A 17716-nucleotide genomic window follows, 5' to 3' on the forward strand; every position below is an offset into this window, starting at 1 on the left:
ATCAAATCAAAAGCTGTGTCTCTATCTCTACTCTATAATGATTTGCACTTGCATTGTTTGCCCTTTTGGTAGCTGAAACTTCCAACATAACTCACTGCTATGTGGTTGGAAAACGTGGGTAAGGAGAAGAGTTAGACTGTTTAAATACAATTACAGCTCACCTGTAAAAATCCTGAAAGGACTTTTTAGCCATGGAACTGACTCCTGCTTAGTTCAGAAGCTGATTCACAAATTACTGGTGTGAATTGGTTGTGACTTTAGAGGAAGTCTGCTACTCTACTTTCAGATGGATATCAACCTCTTGATATTCCTCACATGATGGATGCATTAGTGTATTGTCATGGGTGTTGAACTGTTTACCTGATAGCAGAAAATAGAGCTTCTTCCTAACTTCATCTTCAGTTCCTGACTTGAATATGACTCAATTGCATTTTAAAAACCTGAAGCAGCATTTTTGGGGGGTGTTTGGGCTTTTTGTTGTTGTTGTTGGTTGTTTTTTACTTTAGCAGTTGAGTGTTTTCTTCCTTGTGGGTGATTTTAAACTGTTTCTTCCCTTCCTGATAAGTCCTGCTAATACTGTAATATTTGATAGTGGATTGTAATGACATCTAACATTTTGTTCTGTTTGTACTGCAGACTGAGGTCAAGTAAACAAAGAAAGCAATCATTATGTTTTAGCATTCCTTTTTAATGAGCACATTAAAGTCTAGTCACAGCTACAGGATCAGCTGTGAAAAGAAGGGAGGGATACGGAACTCTGAGTAGCACTGTCCCTTTGAAGCAATTTATGGAAAAATAATAGACTGAAGGGATATGTAAGGACTCTGGTAGAAAATAAATAGTACGATGTTGACAGAAAGTGTTTGGCAGAAGACTTGTGGCTGTTTCTGTGGCTTAGAATTGCAGAGGAATTTCCTACAGACTGGACTAACCATTACAAATATGTGTCTGCTTTTAGGAGATCAAGGCATACAGTGGAGTCTTCTCAGGGAAGATGTCATCTTTGACAATGAAAACCTGTTGTTTGGACAGAAGAGGAAGTTTCTTTAAGGTAAATGGGTATTTATACAGAACATAAAGTACGTGGATTTATGTGAAATGAGCGCAGCAGAATGTGCAGTACTGTCTGATACATAGTAAACCTTTTCTGTAGAATGGGAAGTACTTGAGTATTTCTTTCTACAGACAGATTTGTGGCTGGATTGCCCCCCTGGTTATTTCTCATGTATATTATTTCTGTATATGGAATATTTGGTGTAAAATAGGTCATGAGGTCATGGCTTTCTTTGCTGCTAATGCTAAGAACATAAGCTTTATTATGCACAGGCATAAAATTATTGGAGCCTTCATAAATTGTATTTGTGTCATTTAAAATTGTGGTACAATTACTGGATTGAAAATATATTACTGGATTGAAAATTGGTTTCACTTCCCTGCCTATTTTGAGAACAATTGGCATCCCAAAAACCCAGGCTGCAGTAGGAGTTACCAGTACAGTTTTCAAAAGATGATTGAATCCTATTAAGTATGTGCCAGGGTCTCAGTGGCTGCCTTGCTGGGCAGGGTTTTGCTTTAGGGAGCTTAAAAATTTACAGGTGTTTCTGAGCACTGTATTAACTTACCGTGATCACATCCCTCAGAATATTCATCACTTGCTGCAGCTTTGTCTTGGTTTAGATAGACAGGTATCTGCCAAAGAGGGTTGGAGTCTCCCTTGAAATGTAAGCCCCTTCCCCCTTTTCCAAATTATTATAAATTTGCAATTAAAAGGCTGTCAGGCAAAGATTTTGGGAATAGGTATAGCAGTTCTTTACTAGGGATATAAAAATTCAGATGTTGTAGTACAGAAGAATAAGCAAGCAAACAAACAAACAAGAAATCCTAGAAAACCCTGACAGAGTCAGCAATACAACCTGACTCCCTGTTGGTCAGGGTGTTGGAAGCAGTCCAAAGTAAGCCCTCCTGGAGTGGCAGATGTAGTTCTGTTGGAGTAGAGATGGTCCCGTTGAAGAAAAAGGGTCCAGTAATGGTGAGATGGGTCCGGTCTTCCTCCAGGGATCCGGTGGAAAAACTGGATACCTAGTGGGACTGTGGCTCCTTTTTATCTAGGTGAAGATGGTTTGGCTCCTCCTCCCTGTGTGGAGCATCTTACAATGGTGCGATGTAATGTGTCATGTCATTGGTGAGCTCTTAATGGTCCATTAGCAGAAGATATTTCCATGGAAGTAGTGAAACAATGAAGAGAGATAAGTAGCACTCCACCATCTGATAAGCGACACTGACCCATTTGGGCAAAGATAAGCAATTCTGTTCCCCCCAGATGGAATAGAATAACATGTTCTTTACAAAACGCACGACATTATCTACCCCTTATTCTGTTACCATCTGCATCATACATAACACAACCTTTACACTCAATTCTCACTTAGGATTAGGTTTCCTTGTGGTACACAACTGGTTTCCCCATTTTTTTGTATTACTCACCAATTGTAACCAGGTCCTTGAGCTAAAACAATCCCACGAATGGGTTCACCTTTGCCTGAGGTAGGGTTAATCCAAACAGTCTTTCCTAAAATACCTTTCATGTGTACCACAGGGACTTTATTTGCGTCCACTGTGTGCAAGGGTTCAGACTGGGCAGGACTAGCTCGACTGACCGATCCTCGAGTGTTGACCATCCATGTGGCCTTTGCTAAGTTCATTTCGCAATTTTTGAAGGTTCCCCCACCAAGTGCTTTCAGGGCAGTCTTTAGTAATCCTTTGCACCGTTCAACTTTCCCGGCAGCCGGTGCATGATAAGGAATGTGATATATCCATTCAGTGCCATGTTCTCTAACCCTGGTGTTGATAAGGCTGTTCTTGAAATGGGTCCCATTGTGCAACTCGATTCTTTCAGGGGTGCCATGTCTCCGCAGGACTTGTTTTTTCAGGCTCAGGATGGTGTTCTGGGCAGTAGCATGAGGCACAGGGTGGGTCTTCAACCATCCAGTGGTGGCTTCCACCGTGGTTCGCACATTGTGCTTGCCCTGGCGGGTTTGGGGAAGGGTGATATAGTCAATCTGCCAGGCTTCCCCATACTTGTATTTGGACCACCACCCACCATACCATTTGGGTTTCACCCGCTTGGCCTGCTTGATTGCAGCACACGTCTCACAGTCATGGATGACCTGAGAAATACTATCCATGGTTAAATCCACCCCTCGGTCTCGTGCCCATGTATAGGTGGCATCTCTGCCCTGATGACCTGAGGCATCATGGGCTCATCGAGCTAGGAACAACTCTCCCTTGTGTTGCCAATCTAAATCTATCTTTGACACCTCTATCTTTGCAGCCTGATCTACCTGCTCATTGTTTCGGTGCTCCTCATTAGCCCAACTCTTGGGGACATGGGCATCTACCTGGCAGACTTTCACAGGCAGCTTCTCTACCTGAGTGGCAATGTCCTTCCATTCATCAGCCGTCCAGATTGGTTTTCCCCTACGCTGCCAGTTGGCCTTTTTCCACCTTTCCAGACAGCCCCACAGAGCATTGGCTACCATCCACGAATCAGTGTAGAGGTAGAACTTTGGCCACTTTTCTCTTTCAGCAATGTCCAAGGCCAATTGAACGGCTTTGAGTTCAGGAAGTTGACTCGATCTACCTTCTCTTTCCATGGCTTGGGCGACCTGTCGTGTGGGGCTCTATATGGCTGGTTTCCACCTCCAGTTCATCCCTACAATGCGACAGGAACCGTTAGTGAAAAGAGTGTAGAGTGTTTCTTTTGCTGGCAGTTGGTTGTATGGAGGAGCTTCTTCAGCCCGTGTCACTTGTTCTTCCTTTTCTTCATCTGTGAGACCAAAGGTTTCACCTTCTGGCCAGCTGGTAATTACTTCCAAAATCCCAAGGTGATTTGGGTTTCCAGTGCAGGCACACTGTGTGATAAGGGCAATCCATTTGCTCCATGTGGCATCAGTGGCATGGTGGGTAGAGGGAACCTTTCCTTTAAACATCCACCCCAGCACTGGTAGTCGGGGTGCCAGGAGGAGTTGTGCTTCCGTGCCAATTACCTCTGAGGCAGCTTGAACTCCTTCATAGGCAGCCAAGATTTCCTTCTCTGTGGGAGCGTAGTTGGCTTCGGACCCTCTGTAACTTCTGCTCCAGAATCCCAGTGGTCAGCCTCAGGTCTCTCCAGGCACCTTCTGCCAAAGGCTCCAGGACAAACCATTGTTCCCGGCTGCAGAGTAAAGCACATTCTTTACATCTGGTCTCGTCCTGGCTGGGCCAAGGGCTATTGCGTGAGCAATCTCTTGCTTGATCTGAAGAAAGGCTTATTGCTGTTCAGGGCCCCAGTGGAAATCGTTCTTCTTGAGGGTAACCAGGTAGAGAGGGCTCACAATATGGCTGTATTCTGGAATGTGCATTCTCCAAAAGCCTATGGCACCTAGGAAAGCTTGTGTTTCCTTCTTGTTGGTCGGGGGAGACATTGCTGTGATCTTGTTGATGACCTCAGTGGGATTCTGCCGCCGTCTATTCTGCCACTTTACTCCCAGGAACTGGATCTTCCGAGCAGGTCCTTTGACTTTGCTCTTCTTGATGGCGAAACCGGCTTCCAGGAGAATCTGGATGATCTTTTTTCCTTTCTTAAACACTTCAGCTGCAGTCTTCCCCCACACAATGATATCATTGATGTAATGTAGATGTTCCGGAGCCTCACCTTTCTTCAGTGCAGCCTGGATCAGCCCATGGCAGATGGTGGGGCTGTGTTTCCACCCTTGGGGCAGCCAGTTCCAGGTGTACTGCACGCCCCTCCGGGTGAAAGCAAACTGAGGCCTGCATTCTGCAGCCAGAGGAATGGAGAAGAATGCATTGGCAATGTCAATAGTGGCATACCACCTCGCTGCCTTGGACTCCAGCTTGTACTGGAGTTCCAGCATGTCCGGCACGGCAGCGCTCAGCAGTGGAGTCACTTCATTCAATGCACGATAGTCCACAGTTAATTTCCATTCTCCGTCAGACTTGCGCACAGGCCAGATGGGGCTGTTGAAAGGTGAGTGGGTTTTGCTGACCACCCTTTGGCTCTCCAGCTCATGGATCATCTTGTGGATGGGGATCACAGCATCTCAATTTGTCTGATACTGCCAGTGGTGCACCGTCAAGGTGGCAATAAGTACTTGTTCTTCTACCTTCAGGAGTCCCACTGCAGATGGGTTCTCTGATAGTTCCAGCAATGTGTTTAACTGCTTAATGTTCTCTGTCTCCACGGTAGCTATCCTAAAAGCCCATCTGAGTCCTTTAGGGTCTTTTTAATAGCCATTCCTGAGGAAGTCTATGCCCAGAATAAACAGAGCTTCTGGGCTGGTGTCCTGGGTTGTAGTATAGGATGTGCACAAAGTATTCTATCACTATCTTCATGAACTGTTGAATCCAGGTGGGGCAGTGTTTTACCAGATCCCCTCCCTCTGGGCCATTATCTTCTGTTAATGGCCCATCAAATGCCTTGCCCCTGACTCATAGATAACTCCCACCGGGAGTTATCTCTGTTTAATGGGCCATCAAGGACCCCCTGCATGACTCATCATCCCATTGTGAGATGCTCCGCCCAGGGGGAGGATCCAAGCATTCTCACCTGGATTTAATCTGGGGTTTGGGACAGGACAGAGGGCCCTTACCCACTGGATTCCCAGAGGAACAGAGCTACCAGACCTTTCTACAGGCTCAGTGCTTCAGGAAGACCACCTCATTTGGACTGCTTCCATCACTCTGCTCAGGTTGTATTCTGACTCTGTCAGTGGTCTTTTGTATTATTGCATGTATTTTATTTTACTTTTTTTTCTCCTTTCTTTCCTATTAAATTGTATCTCTGACTTGGAGCCTCTCATTTGTTTTGCTTTCAAACCACTACATTTTTTGTTGCCCAACGTGCGGCACGAGGCACTGAGAAAAGTCAGAATTACAATTTTGTATTGAAGAAGACACCTGTTTGCTATGATGCTCAACATGCTTACATCTGTCTTATACCTATCTCTCTATAGTTTTCCGCACCTGGGGCACTATCTACCGGTCTTAATGCTCCTGCGTAGACCAGGGTACGGTACTAAAATTGCTTTATTGGTCTATTATGTCCATTGCTTGGTAAACTCAGAGGCAATGAACATCATTTAGAATATATGCCAAGTTTTGTTTTCTTGTTCTGGTCTGGGATGCTCCATTTGGGGCCTCAACAATCTCATCCAGCCGCTGTGGGGAGGGGTAAAGAATGATTTTTTTCCAGCTTTTCAGGCATAACACAGCAGTTTTTGAAAATATGGAGTACCCTCTAGATGCCAAGGACAGCATGATGTTGTTGTTAGTCCTGCATTGTCTTCTCTGCACAGCCCGCACCATGCTTAGAATCAAAACTCTACATGGTGTGATACAGCGTGTTCTCACGGAAGAAGAAGAGGGAACAAGAAGCAAAGCAACAGCAACAGTGTCCTCATCTACACAGACTCTCACAGAGGAGAAAGAAGCCAAAAGTGAGGCAACAGTGTCCACATGTATGCAGACTGTCACAGAGGCGAAAGGAACCAAAGGCAAGGCAACAGTGTCCTCATCTACACAGACCAACACAGAGGAGAAAGAAGCCAAAAGTGAAACAACAGTGTCCACATCTATGCAGACTGTCATTGAGGAGAAAGAGACCAAAGGTGCCATCAGCATCTCCACACAAACCGTCACCGAACCGGAACAGCCTAAACCAATCGCAGTTGCCCCCGTTCAGAAGAAGAAATCAAGGACCAAATCAGTCCGCACAATGACTGATGAGAGTGCAGCAGGATCTTCTGACCCAGCAGAAGAGACAGAGCCAGAAATCATCACTCGCTCTCTATCTCTGGGTGAGCTGTGTGACCTGCAAAGGGAATTCACCTGCCAGACCAACGAGTCCATCCTGACCTGGCTGCTCCGCATCTGGGACGCTGCAGCCAATGACACCATTCTGAATGGAAGTGAGGCCAGGAAACTGGGATCACTGTCCCAAAATGTGGTCATTGACCAAGAGATGTGAAAAATCCAAGAACCTCTCAGCCTCTGGCAGCGACTGCTAACAAGTGTGAAGGGTAGATACCTTTGTAAAGAAGACCTCCAAGTGCACCAAGAAAAATGGAACACAATAAAGCAAAGTATCCGATGCCTGAGGGAATTGGCTGTGTTGGAGATCATTTTTTCAGAAGACGAGAGATTTCCTTAAAACCCAGATGGTGTCCAGTGCACATCACGGATGTGGTTGAGATTTGCACGGCTTGGACCCGAGATGTACTCACATTACCTGGCAACACTGCAATAGAGAGAAGGTGAGGACAGGGTAGGTGTCTTGGCTAATAAACTAAGAATTTACGAGGACACTGTCACTGCCCCAGTTCGTACCCATATCTCGTCTATGGAAACAAGACTGGCTGAGCAAATCCAGAGCTTGATTGAAGAAGGTCATCAAAAACTGAAAAAAGAACTTACAGAAGAAATTTATCATATCTCACCAGAGCTGATGAGAGTCTCTGCCATTAGGAGCAGGCATCCCCCAGCCAGGGAGAAAGGATACACACCACGAGGTAACCTCTGGTCTTTTCTTCGGGAGCATGGAGAAGACATGAGAAAGTGGAATAGAAAACCCACCTCCTCCTTAGCAGCCTGGGTACGTGAACTGAAAAGAGAAACACCTACCACAAAGACCCCATCTAAAATCAATGTTGCTCCAGTCTCTTGTGCACAGAACTCCAGATGGTACAGGAATGATGATATGACTGTTCCTCTTGAAGGAACCTCAGAAACATATTTACAGGAAGAGAGCAATGTATGCCATGACCAGGAATAGGGAGGCCCTGCCTCTAGCCAGGTAGAGGAAGGGGACAGTCAGATCTGCTGGACTGTGTGGATCCGATAGCCTGGAACATCTGACCCACAAAAATATATAGCGTTTGTAGGAGATAAGCTGTACTTGAATCATCTAGACTGATCCATGTTGCTAGGCCTCTAGGCCGTGGCACTGAGGCCTGTAGAGGCTTGTGGCGCAGATAGAAATTTCAGTGCCAAGAGTGTGTCGCATTAGAAATTTCCACTTAAGGTATTGCTAAGGATCAAAGGGTTTCACAGTAGTTAGTAAGTATCGTAATTGGTGTGAACATAGTAGCTACCTTAAACAGTTTATTAAACAATGAGTGTTTGCATTCTTCCCTGTGCCATGTACCAGTGAAATGTATCTGTAAGTGTAAACTATATAGAGTGTATAAAACCTGCCATCTTACACAGAATAAAGGAGAAACGTAGCAGTAATCATACTGATCGGACCTGCGTTTGCTTTGCTGACTTCCCTTCATTATTTCGGGGTTCCCCTGCGTCTTCAAGCGTTGCTTGGCACTTGGGCCCAATGTACCATGATGCCATCAAGGTATGTAAGAACAGAATCCATTTCTGTTTCTGGGGTGACAGGAGGCTCCCAGCAACTGACTGTATTAGAGGCTGAAGTGAGTTTGACTGGTAACGGGTGGCAAAAACATCCCATCATGACTGGCCCAGAGGCCCCATGCTTCCTCAGCATAGACTATCTCAGGAATGAGTATTTCAAAGACCCAGAAGAGTATCGTTGGGCTTTTGAGATAGCCGCAGTAGAGAAAGAAGACATCAGACAGTTGAATACTTTGCCTGGTCTCTCAGATGACCCCTCTGCTGTGAGACTGCTGAGAGTGGAAGAACAAAAGGTACCAACTGCCACAGCAACAGTTCACCCTTGGCAATACTGGACTGACAGAGACTCTGTGGCTCCCATACATGAGATGATTTGTAAACTGGAGAGCCAAGGAGTGGTCAGGAAGGCTCATTCACCTTTCAACAGCCCTATATGGCCTGTGCGTAAGTCCAGTGGAGAACAGAGACTGACAGTGGATTACCATAGTCTGAATGAAGTCACGCCACCACTGAGTGCTGCCATGCCAGACATGTTAGAGCTTCAGTACGAGCTGGAGTCCAAGGCAGCAAAGTGGTATGCGACCATCGATATTGCCAATGCATTCTTCTCCATTCCTTTGGCAGCAGAGTGCAGGCCTCAGTTTGCTTTCACCTGGAGGAGCGTGCAGTACACCTGAAACCGAATGCCCCAGGGGTGGAAACACAGCCCCACCATCTGCCATGGGCTGATCCAGGCTGCACTGGAGAAGGGTGAGGCTCCAGAACATCTGCAGTACATTGATGACATCATTGTATGGGGGAACACCCGAGAGGAGGTCTTTGAGAAAGGAGAGAAGATTATCCAAATTCTGCTGGAATCTGGTTTTGCCATTAAACAAAGTATGGTTAAGGGACTGGCTCAAGAAATCCAGTTTCTGGGAGTCAAGTGGCAAGATGGACGTCGCCAAATCCCCACAGAGATAATCAACAAGATCACTGCCATGTCCCCACCCACCAACAAGAAGGAAACACAAGCTTTCCTAGGTGCCATAGGCTTTTAGAGGGTGCACATTCCTGAGTACAGTCAGATTGTGAGCCCTCTCTACCTGCTTACCCACAAGAAGAACAGTTTCCACTGGGGCCCTGAACAGCAACAAGCCTTTGTTCAGATCAAGCAAGAGATTGCTCACGCAGTAGCCCTTGGCCCCGTCAGGATGAGACCAGATGTAAGGAATGTGCTTTACTCTGCAGCTGGGAACAACGGTTTGTCCTGGAGCCTTTGGCAGAAGGTGCCTGGAGAGACCTGAGGCTGACCACTGGGATTCTGGAGCCGAAATTACAGAGGGTCCGAAGCCAACTACACCCCCACAAAGAAGGAGATCTTGGCTGCCTATGAAGGAGTTCAAGCTGCCTCAGAGGTGACTGGCACTGAAACACAGCTGCTTTTGGCACCCCAACTACCTGTGCTGGGGTGGATGTTCAAGGAAAAGGTTCCTTCCACGCATCATGCCACTGACGCCACATGGAGCAAATGGATTGCCCTTATTACACAGCGTGCCCATATTGGAAACCCAAATCACCCTGGGATTCTGGAAATTATAACAAATTGGCCAGAAAGTGAGACTTTTGGATTATCGTCTAAAGAAGAAGAAGAGCAAGTAACACGTGCCGAGGAAGCCCCACCATATAATGAGCTACCGGTGACTGAAAGACCATATGCTGTGTTCACTGATGGCTCCTGCCGAATTGTAGACGCTAACCAGAAATGGAAAGCTGCAGTGTGGAGCCCCACATGACGAGTTGCACGAGCTACCGAGAGACAAGGTAGATCGAGTCAGGTTGCAGAGCTTAAAGCTGTCCAGCTGGCTTTAGATATTGCTGAACGAGAGAAGTGGCCGAGGCTCTATCTCTACACTGACTCATGGATGGTAGCTAATGCTCTGTGGGGATGGCTGAATCAATGGAAAAACGCCACCTGGCAGCAGAGAAGAAAACCCATCTGGGCCGCTGAGATTTGTCAAGACATCACCGTCCAAGTAGAGAGGCTGGCCGTGAAGGTTCGTCACGTGGATGCACACGTATCTAAGAGCCGGGCTAATGAAGAGCACTGTAACAATGAGCAAGTGGACAAAACTGCCAAGGTGAAAGTATCACAGGCGGATCTAGACTGGCAGCACAAGAAAGACTTGTTCCTAGCTCGTTGGGCCCATGATGCCTCTGGTCATCAGGGAAAAGATGCGACATACCGATGGGCCCGTGACCGAGGAGTGGACCTTACTATGGACAGCATCTCACAGGTCATCCACAACTGTGAGACCTGTGCTGCAATCAAATAGGCCAAGCGAGTGAAGCCTCTGTGGTATGGTGGACGATGACTGAAGTACAAGTATGGAGAAGCCTGGCAAATTGACTACAACACCCTTCCCCAAACCGTGCCAAAGAAGGCGCTACGTGCTGACCATGGTGGAAGCCACCACTGGATTGTTAAAGACCTACCCTGTGCCTCATGCCACTGCCCGGAACACCATTTTGGGCCTTGAAGAGCAAGTCTTGTAGAGACACAGCACCCCTGATAGAATTGAGTCAGACAATAGGACCCATTTCAAGAATGGCCTTATAAACACCTGAGCTAGAGAACATAGAATTGAATAGATATACCACATTCCTTATCACGCACCAGCTGCCCGGAAAGTTGAACAGTGCAATAGACTACTGAAAACTGCGCTGAAAGCACTTAGCAGGAATACCTTCAAGAATTGAAAAATAAACTTAGCCAAAGCCACCTAGGTAGTCAACACTCGAAGATCCATCAATAGAGCTGGTCCTGCTCAGTCTGAACCCTTACACACAGTGAATGGAGACAAAGTCCCTGTGGTATGCATGAAGGGCATTTTAGGAAAGACTGTTTGGATTAACCCCACCTCAGGCAAAGGCAGACCCATCCGTGGGATTGTCTTTGCTCAAAGACCTGGTTACACTTGGTGGGTAATGCAGAAAGATGAAGAAACCCGTTGTGTACCACAGGAAAACCTAATTTTAAGTGAGAACAGTGTGTAAGGTTTCATTCTGTATGTATATATGTATATCTATGTATGTATATCTCTGTAAGAATGTATTAATTACAGTATGATGTAGATGATAATAGAATAAGGGATGGATTATGTCCTGGGTTGTAGTATAGGATGTGCACAAAGTATTCTATCACCATCTTCATGGACTGTTGAATCCAGGTGGGGCAGCGTTTTCCCAGATCCCCTCCCTCTGGGCCATTATCTTCTGTTAATGGCCCATCAAATGCCTTGCCCCTGACTCATAGATAACTCCCACCGGGAGTTATCTCTGTTTAATGGGCCATCAAGGACCCCCTGCATGACTCATCATCCCATTGTGAGATGCTCTGCCCAGGGGGAGGGAACCAAGCATTCTCACCTGGATATAATCTGGGATTTGGGACAGTACAGGGGGCCCTTACCCACTGGATTGCCGGAGGACCAGAGCTACCAGACCTTTCTACAGGATCATTGCTTCAGGAAGACTACCTCATCGGACTGATTCCATCACTCTGCTCAGGTTGTATTTTGACTCTGTCAGTGGTCTTTTGTATTATTGCATGTATTTTATTTTACTTTTTTTTTTCCTTTCTTTCCTATTAAATTGTATCTGTGACTTGGAGTCTCTCACTGGTGTTGCTTTCAAACCACTACAGCCGGTCACAATCGGATGTTTCTGCCACTCCTTCCCGGTCAGGCTTACCTCGGCTTCAACCAGAGTCAATTCCTGTGGTCCCCCCATCACTCCGGCAATGGAAATCGGTTCTGCCCCCACATGTCCCGATGGCATTAGAATGTGCTGCAACCCAGTATCTACCAAAGCTTCATATTTTTGTGGCTCTGATGTGCCAGGCCATCGAATCCACACAGTCCAAAAAACCCGATTTTCCCGTGCCTCTTCCTGGCTAGAGGCAGGGCCCCTCTAGCCCTGGTTATTATTCCCTTCTTGGACATACATGGTAGAGGTTTCTTTGAGGGAATCCGACACAGCATTCCCACGTCCGTAATACCTGGCAGCTTGCTTGTGGGAGGCTGAGGCTGCCTTCATTCTAGTGGAACTCCCTCTGTTAGTGTTTCTGTCCTTGAGCTCACGTACCCGTGTTGCCAGGACAGAAGTGGGTTTCCCATGCCACACTCCCATGTCCTCTCCATGGTCACGCAGATAAAGCCACAGGTCAGCTCGAGGGGTGTACCCTCTCTCTCTCACTGGGGGATGTTGGGCTCCGATCCTGAGGCCTGTAACTCGCACTGGTGCTACATGGGAACTGTTCCTTCTCATCTCTTCTCTCATTTCTCTCATCTCTTTTGAGTTCCTTCACCACCGCAGAGACATGAGCCTGCATTGGGCCACTGATCATACTTTTATAATTTTTGAGCTTGTTGGCAACAGAACCCACTGTCTCTTGGTTATCCTCAGCATTAATTGTTGCGATGAATGTGGCATATTGAGATGGTCCATGAGTTGCCAGATTCCACAACATGTGCCCTGTGCATCTAACCTTGTCGGGGTCATTATCATGCTGTCCGGTCTCCGAAAAAGTACTTCCAATACTGCCACTTCTCTCAACTGTTGGATTCCTTCCTCAAGGGTCTTCCATTGCATTCTATTGTTGTGCTCTTGCATTCTGTATCTCTGGACAAATCTCTCTCTCACACTCATTAGAAGTCGTTCCCAAAGGGAAAGGGGCCTTTACTCTCTTACAAATACCTGATTTATACCTGAGTCCTGGGTCAAGGGTCCCAAATTCCTTGCTTCAGCACTATCCAGTTATACGCCTGTACCCATAAGGTCCCAGACTCGAAGTAGCCAGGCTGTATAAGCCTCACGTCCTCGTCGTACAATATCTTTTTGCAGATTACGTAGACTTTCATACGACAGAGACTCAGTGATGATCTCAACCTGTGGCTCTTCTGCGGGTTATGAAGGCCCTACTTTCTTATCCTTAATACCAGGACCTGACGATTTCACTTTAGACTTTCTTGTTTCCACAGGGGCGACTGCTGCTGACTGTGGCTGCCCTTGTGGTTCAGCTGGAACCTGGACAGTTGTAACGTCTGTGGGTTCCACTGCTGCACCGTCAGTCTCTGACTTCTCAGGGCAGGGGAAGGGTTTTTCATGAGCTGCGGAAAGGTACTCCCTCAGCATCTGGCCCATCTCATGCATCTCTTTTGCCAGAACCTCAACCCAATCCGGGTGGGTCCTTTCTGAGGCAGGCTGTGGGGCAGAGTCAGGCTCTGGGGTATCATCCCTATTCTGTGGGGTAGGTATCAGGGTGGTTATCCAGGTCAATCTTCCCTTATCTCTGAATGCTAAATAGAATACGCCAATTAGCAGCACCATCCATTGTATGATATCATTAGCAATCAGAGAGGATTTAAACCCTTCAAAAACTGGTGGGGCAGACCCAAAGAGGTGGGTAAAGGGTTGGGAAAAAAATTCCCCCGGTGTCATTTCCTCACGGTAGGTACCATTGTTAAAGAAACTCCAAAAACACACAGTTAGGGTATGATAGCCCTGAATCCATGTGCCTGCCTTCCAGAGGAAATTAAAAATCCATGAGTTCCTCGCCTTATTAAGCCATAAAATAAACTGGATGACAGTCACAGTAGCTTTAGTTATGGCACCCATATTTAGATAAGAGCTTGCAAATGGCAGAAATACAGCCACAACCACGTGCCACCCAAACCAGGGAAAACTGGACCACATGATGCTGTCCAACAAGGCTTCTATACACAAGAACTTAGGTCACCAAAGAACTGCTATTCCTTTTTCCTCTCAATACCCTCTAGCCCCATGTGGGGCACCAAAATCTGTCTTGGTTTAGATAGACAGGTATCTGCCAAAGAGGGTTGGAGTCTCCCTTGAAATGTAAGCCCCTTCCCCCTTTTCCAAATTATAAATTTGCAATTAAAAGGCTGTCAGGCAAAGATTTTGGGAATAGGTATAGCAGTTCTTTACTAGAGATATAAAAATTCAGATGTTGTAGTACGGAAGAATAAGCAAGCAAACAAACAAACAAGAAATCCTAGAAAACCCTGACAGAGTCAGCAATACAACCTGACTCCCTGTTGGTCAGGGTGTTGGAAGCAGTCCAAAGTAAGCCCTCCTGGAGTGGCGGATGTAGTTCTGTTGGAGTAGAGATGGTCCCGTTGAAGAAAAGGGGTCCAGTAATGGTGAGATGGGTCCGGTCTTCCTCCAGGGATCCGGTGGAAAAACTGGATACCTAGTGGGACTGTGGCTCCTTTTTATCTAGGTGAAGATGGTTTGGCTCCTCCTTCCTGTGTGGGGCAGCTTACAATAGTGCAGTGTAATGTGTAATGTCATTGATGAGCTCTTAATGGTCCATTAGCAGAAGATATTTCCATGGAAGTAGTGAAACAATGAAGAGAGATAAGCAGCACTCCACTATCTGATAAGCGACACTGACCCATTTGGGCAAAGATAAGCAATTCTGCTCCCCCCAGATGGAATAGAATAACATGTTCTTTACAAAACCCAGGACAAGCTTCTTCCAGTGAAAGATGCTTATGCTGCCATCTATTGGTGTTTTTATTTCTTTTATTCCTTTTCTTCCTCTTGGGCAGAACTTTCCCTTAGGGCAATCTTTAAGCAATGAATTTTCCTTTTGTCTTGCCCAGCGATTACCAGGGTCATCCAGTGACAGGAATCACCTCTCAGTTCTGCAACACACTTCAGCTACCTCTCATAACTCAGAAGCACAAACATCAGCCGTGTTCATAGTACTCCACAGCCAAATAGGGAGAATAGCCCTATTTTTCAAATCACAGCAAGGAACTGTCTCAGTTCCAAGAAACATCTCTAGGTTGTCTCTTGCCTGTATGCTGAAGGACTCCTGATGTCAGATGGGACTGTAAGCAAGCACCCAGTCATTTTCTGCAGTCCTTTGGGATCTCCTTGTGTAATTCTTTCGTAGAAAATTGATGCTGGAACAGCTGTTTTGTTCATTATTATGGGGTTGCAGTTACTCTAAATTATTTGAAATGCAGTCTGCAATCTGCCCAGGCAATTTCAAGAAACATTATCAATTAGAAAACTAAATTCCTAGATTTTTCTTGAGGACATGCTGGCAGGGAAAAAGATGCGTCCAAGCTATTTTTCCAGACCTCTCACCATCCATGGGAAGTTGCACTGTTGGACCATGGTTCTGAGCACAGAGTGTGGGATTGGAAGCTGCAGGCAGTCAGTGTGCCCAGCCTGTGTAGCTTATGTGTGTACAGTGTACAATGAAATTACCTTTTTTTCCCCTCTCTCCTGCTTTGTGAGTAGAATTGTGACAACAATTACATTTGTTTGCTACAACTGAGCTGGTGAGCAAGCAAAAATACTTGGCACATCAGATTTTTTGATTTTGCATTATTTTAATTTGCTTTGTCTGTCTGTGTTTAGGAGACCTGGTAATCAAGATATGGCCTTTTATCCCAGCTGATCTGTTCTTCAGAATGCTCTCCCACATGTGCAGACTGTGCCCTGTACTTGCATATGGCTCTCATGTTGTGCTTGTTAATTTGCAGTTGCCTGAGAAACCTTGACCACGCTGGTATGCAGATTCTCAGGGCGCTTTAATATCCTAAGGGAATATCTTAACATTCTTAGCAACATTTGCCAGAAAAATCGCTGACAAATACCAGTGGGAAAGTCCAACTTTATCTCTTTTTTTGTGGTTCTTAAGTAATTCTCATTGCTACAGCTTCTAACCATCTCTTAGTTTTTTTTTCACGGCCATTGTTTTGACTGTTAATACACAAGGAAAACAGTGTTGTCCCTATTTTAGACAGAGCAGAAGTTTTAGAGGCTAAATTGTGTGGACTATGCACCTTGTAATTGGTGAATGCTCAGAGCCAGCAAGTAGTAAGAATGAGGCAAAAATTAGGTTAGGTCTTGGATAGTTCTGGGACTGAATAGCTTGCCAGTGGTTACAGAGAGAGTCTCTGGTAGGGCAAGAGGCTGAATATATGTCTGTGACAAATGTCCTCTTTACTGAATTATCCTCCTTCTCATCAAAATGTTACAGTGTTGACTGAACTGACATCAGATGTTTTAGCACCAGTAAAGCTTTTCTGTTCCAAAACCAAGCATCGGGTAAAACTTTCTTTTTGATGAATAAGAGACTGAACAATGTCAGTGGCCCTGAGAATTCATAGCTCACTGTGCAAAATACCCAGAATCTGCAGTTGTGTATCAAAATATTGGATTGTATTCAGAGGCTTGCACAAGTCCAGAAGCAGTGTTCCCAGTCGGGCTTGTCTCTGGTGCTTGGCCACCTCATCACACAGGGTCCTCCGTGAGGGTTGCTGTGTTCTGCTTATCAAAACAGGAAGGAAAAGATGTGATGCCAAAGAGGATGCAGGTCTCCAGAAAGAATGAAAAATTAGATGCTGGCTGGAAGGTGGAGTGGTAAGTGCTGAGGCTCATTTGTCCAGTCTGATACTGATCTTGCTGTCTTCAGCCCGTGTCCCCTTGCTGGATTAGAAGCACCCGTCTTACCTTTTCTTCTCGAGCTCTTGTAAATGTCAGAACTTGGAGACATTCTGCAGTGGTCATCTTGGCTGACTCTTTCAGCCAAGTGGATTTTCAGAACAATGACAGTTTCGTTAATTCTCTGTACAAGCTTATTTACATTTCAGCACAAAAAGCAGGAATTCGGTTGTCACACAGCTTTTTCTAAAAATGTCTGGGAGCATACATCGAATCAAAGCCACCTGTCTTCTTCTTGGGAACAGGAAACTCTTCAAGTCAAGTGGGTAATAAGAGCTGTAGTTATGCTGGCCTGGGAGAGGCAGTGTCTATATCTGATCCTGGGCTTGTGCTTTCCCCGATGCATGGCAGTGATGTGTCAAATGGAGCCATTCACAAATGGGAATGGAGACCCTTGGGAGGCCCCCAACCAGAGTTGCTTTTGGTGAACACACTGGCTCTGACTTTTGGTGCTTGCACAACATCCTGAACAATGCAAGGCAAAATAGATGTGTTGTGGTGAGAGAATGCTGTGGTGCTGAGGTGCCATGTTTGTGGCCTGCATGTAGGAGTTTCACTCTTGCCCTTGCCAGCTCCCGAAAACTGAGCTTGGTCTTGTTGAGTTCAGAATCAATTGACAATAAGCAGAGTTTGGTGCATTATGAAAGGAAATGCTGTGGTTTAAGATGTTTGCATTTCATTATTTCATTCATAGATGTTAGGAATGTAAACAGTACATGGGTATTTGGCAATCTAATGTTTAGGATAGATTTGGTTAGGCAATACTGTACGG

General features: G+C 45.9%; 1 protein-coding gene across 10 annotated transcripts in view; it reads left to right on the plus strand.

Annotated features, from left to right (window-relative positions):
- Positions 1 to 17716, plus strand: part of LOC136286443 (sodium/potassium/calcium exchanger 3-like) — a 191912-nt gene that overhangs the window by 135587 nt on the left and 38609 nt on the right. For 6 of the 10 annotated variants that reach the window (XM_066178013.1, XM_066178014.1, XM_066178016.1 and 3 more), the window contains one exon: positions 959 to 1051. In XM_066178013.1, the coding sequence (XP_066034110.1) occupies positions 959 to 1051 (93 nt within the window). Of the gene's footprint in view, positions 1 to 958; positions 1052 to 5694; positions 5748 to 6398; positions 7311 to 13519; positions 13579 to 17716 lie in introns of those variants that run through there. The other 4 variants (XM_066178023.1, XM_066178024.1, XM_066178021.1 and 1 more) reach the window with 4 other exon arrangements.

Source organism: Chamaea fasciata, unplaced genomic scaffold (genome assembly GCF_029207755.1).
Source record: "Chamaea fasciata isolate MVZ Bird 193981 ecotype frontalis unplaced genomic scaffold, bChaFas1.0.hap1 SCAF_3, whole genome shotgun sequence".
Taxonomy (NCBI): domain Eukaryota; kingdom Metazoa; phylum Chordata; class Aves; order Passeriformes; family Sylviidae; genus Chamaea; species Chamaea fasciata.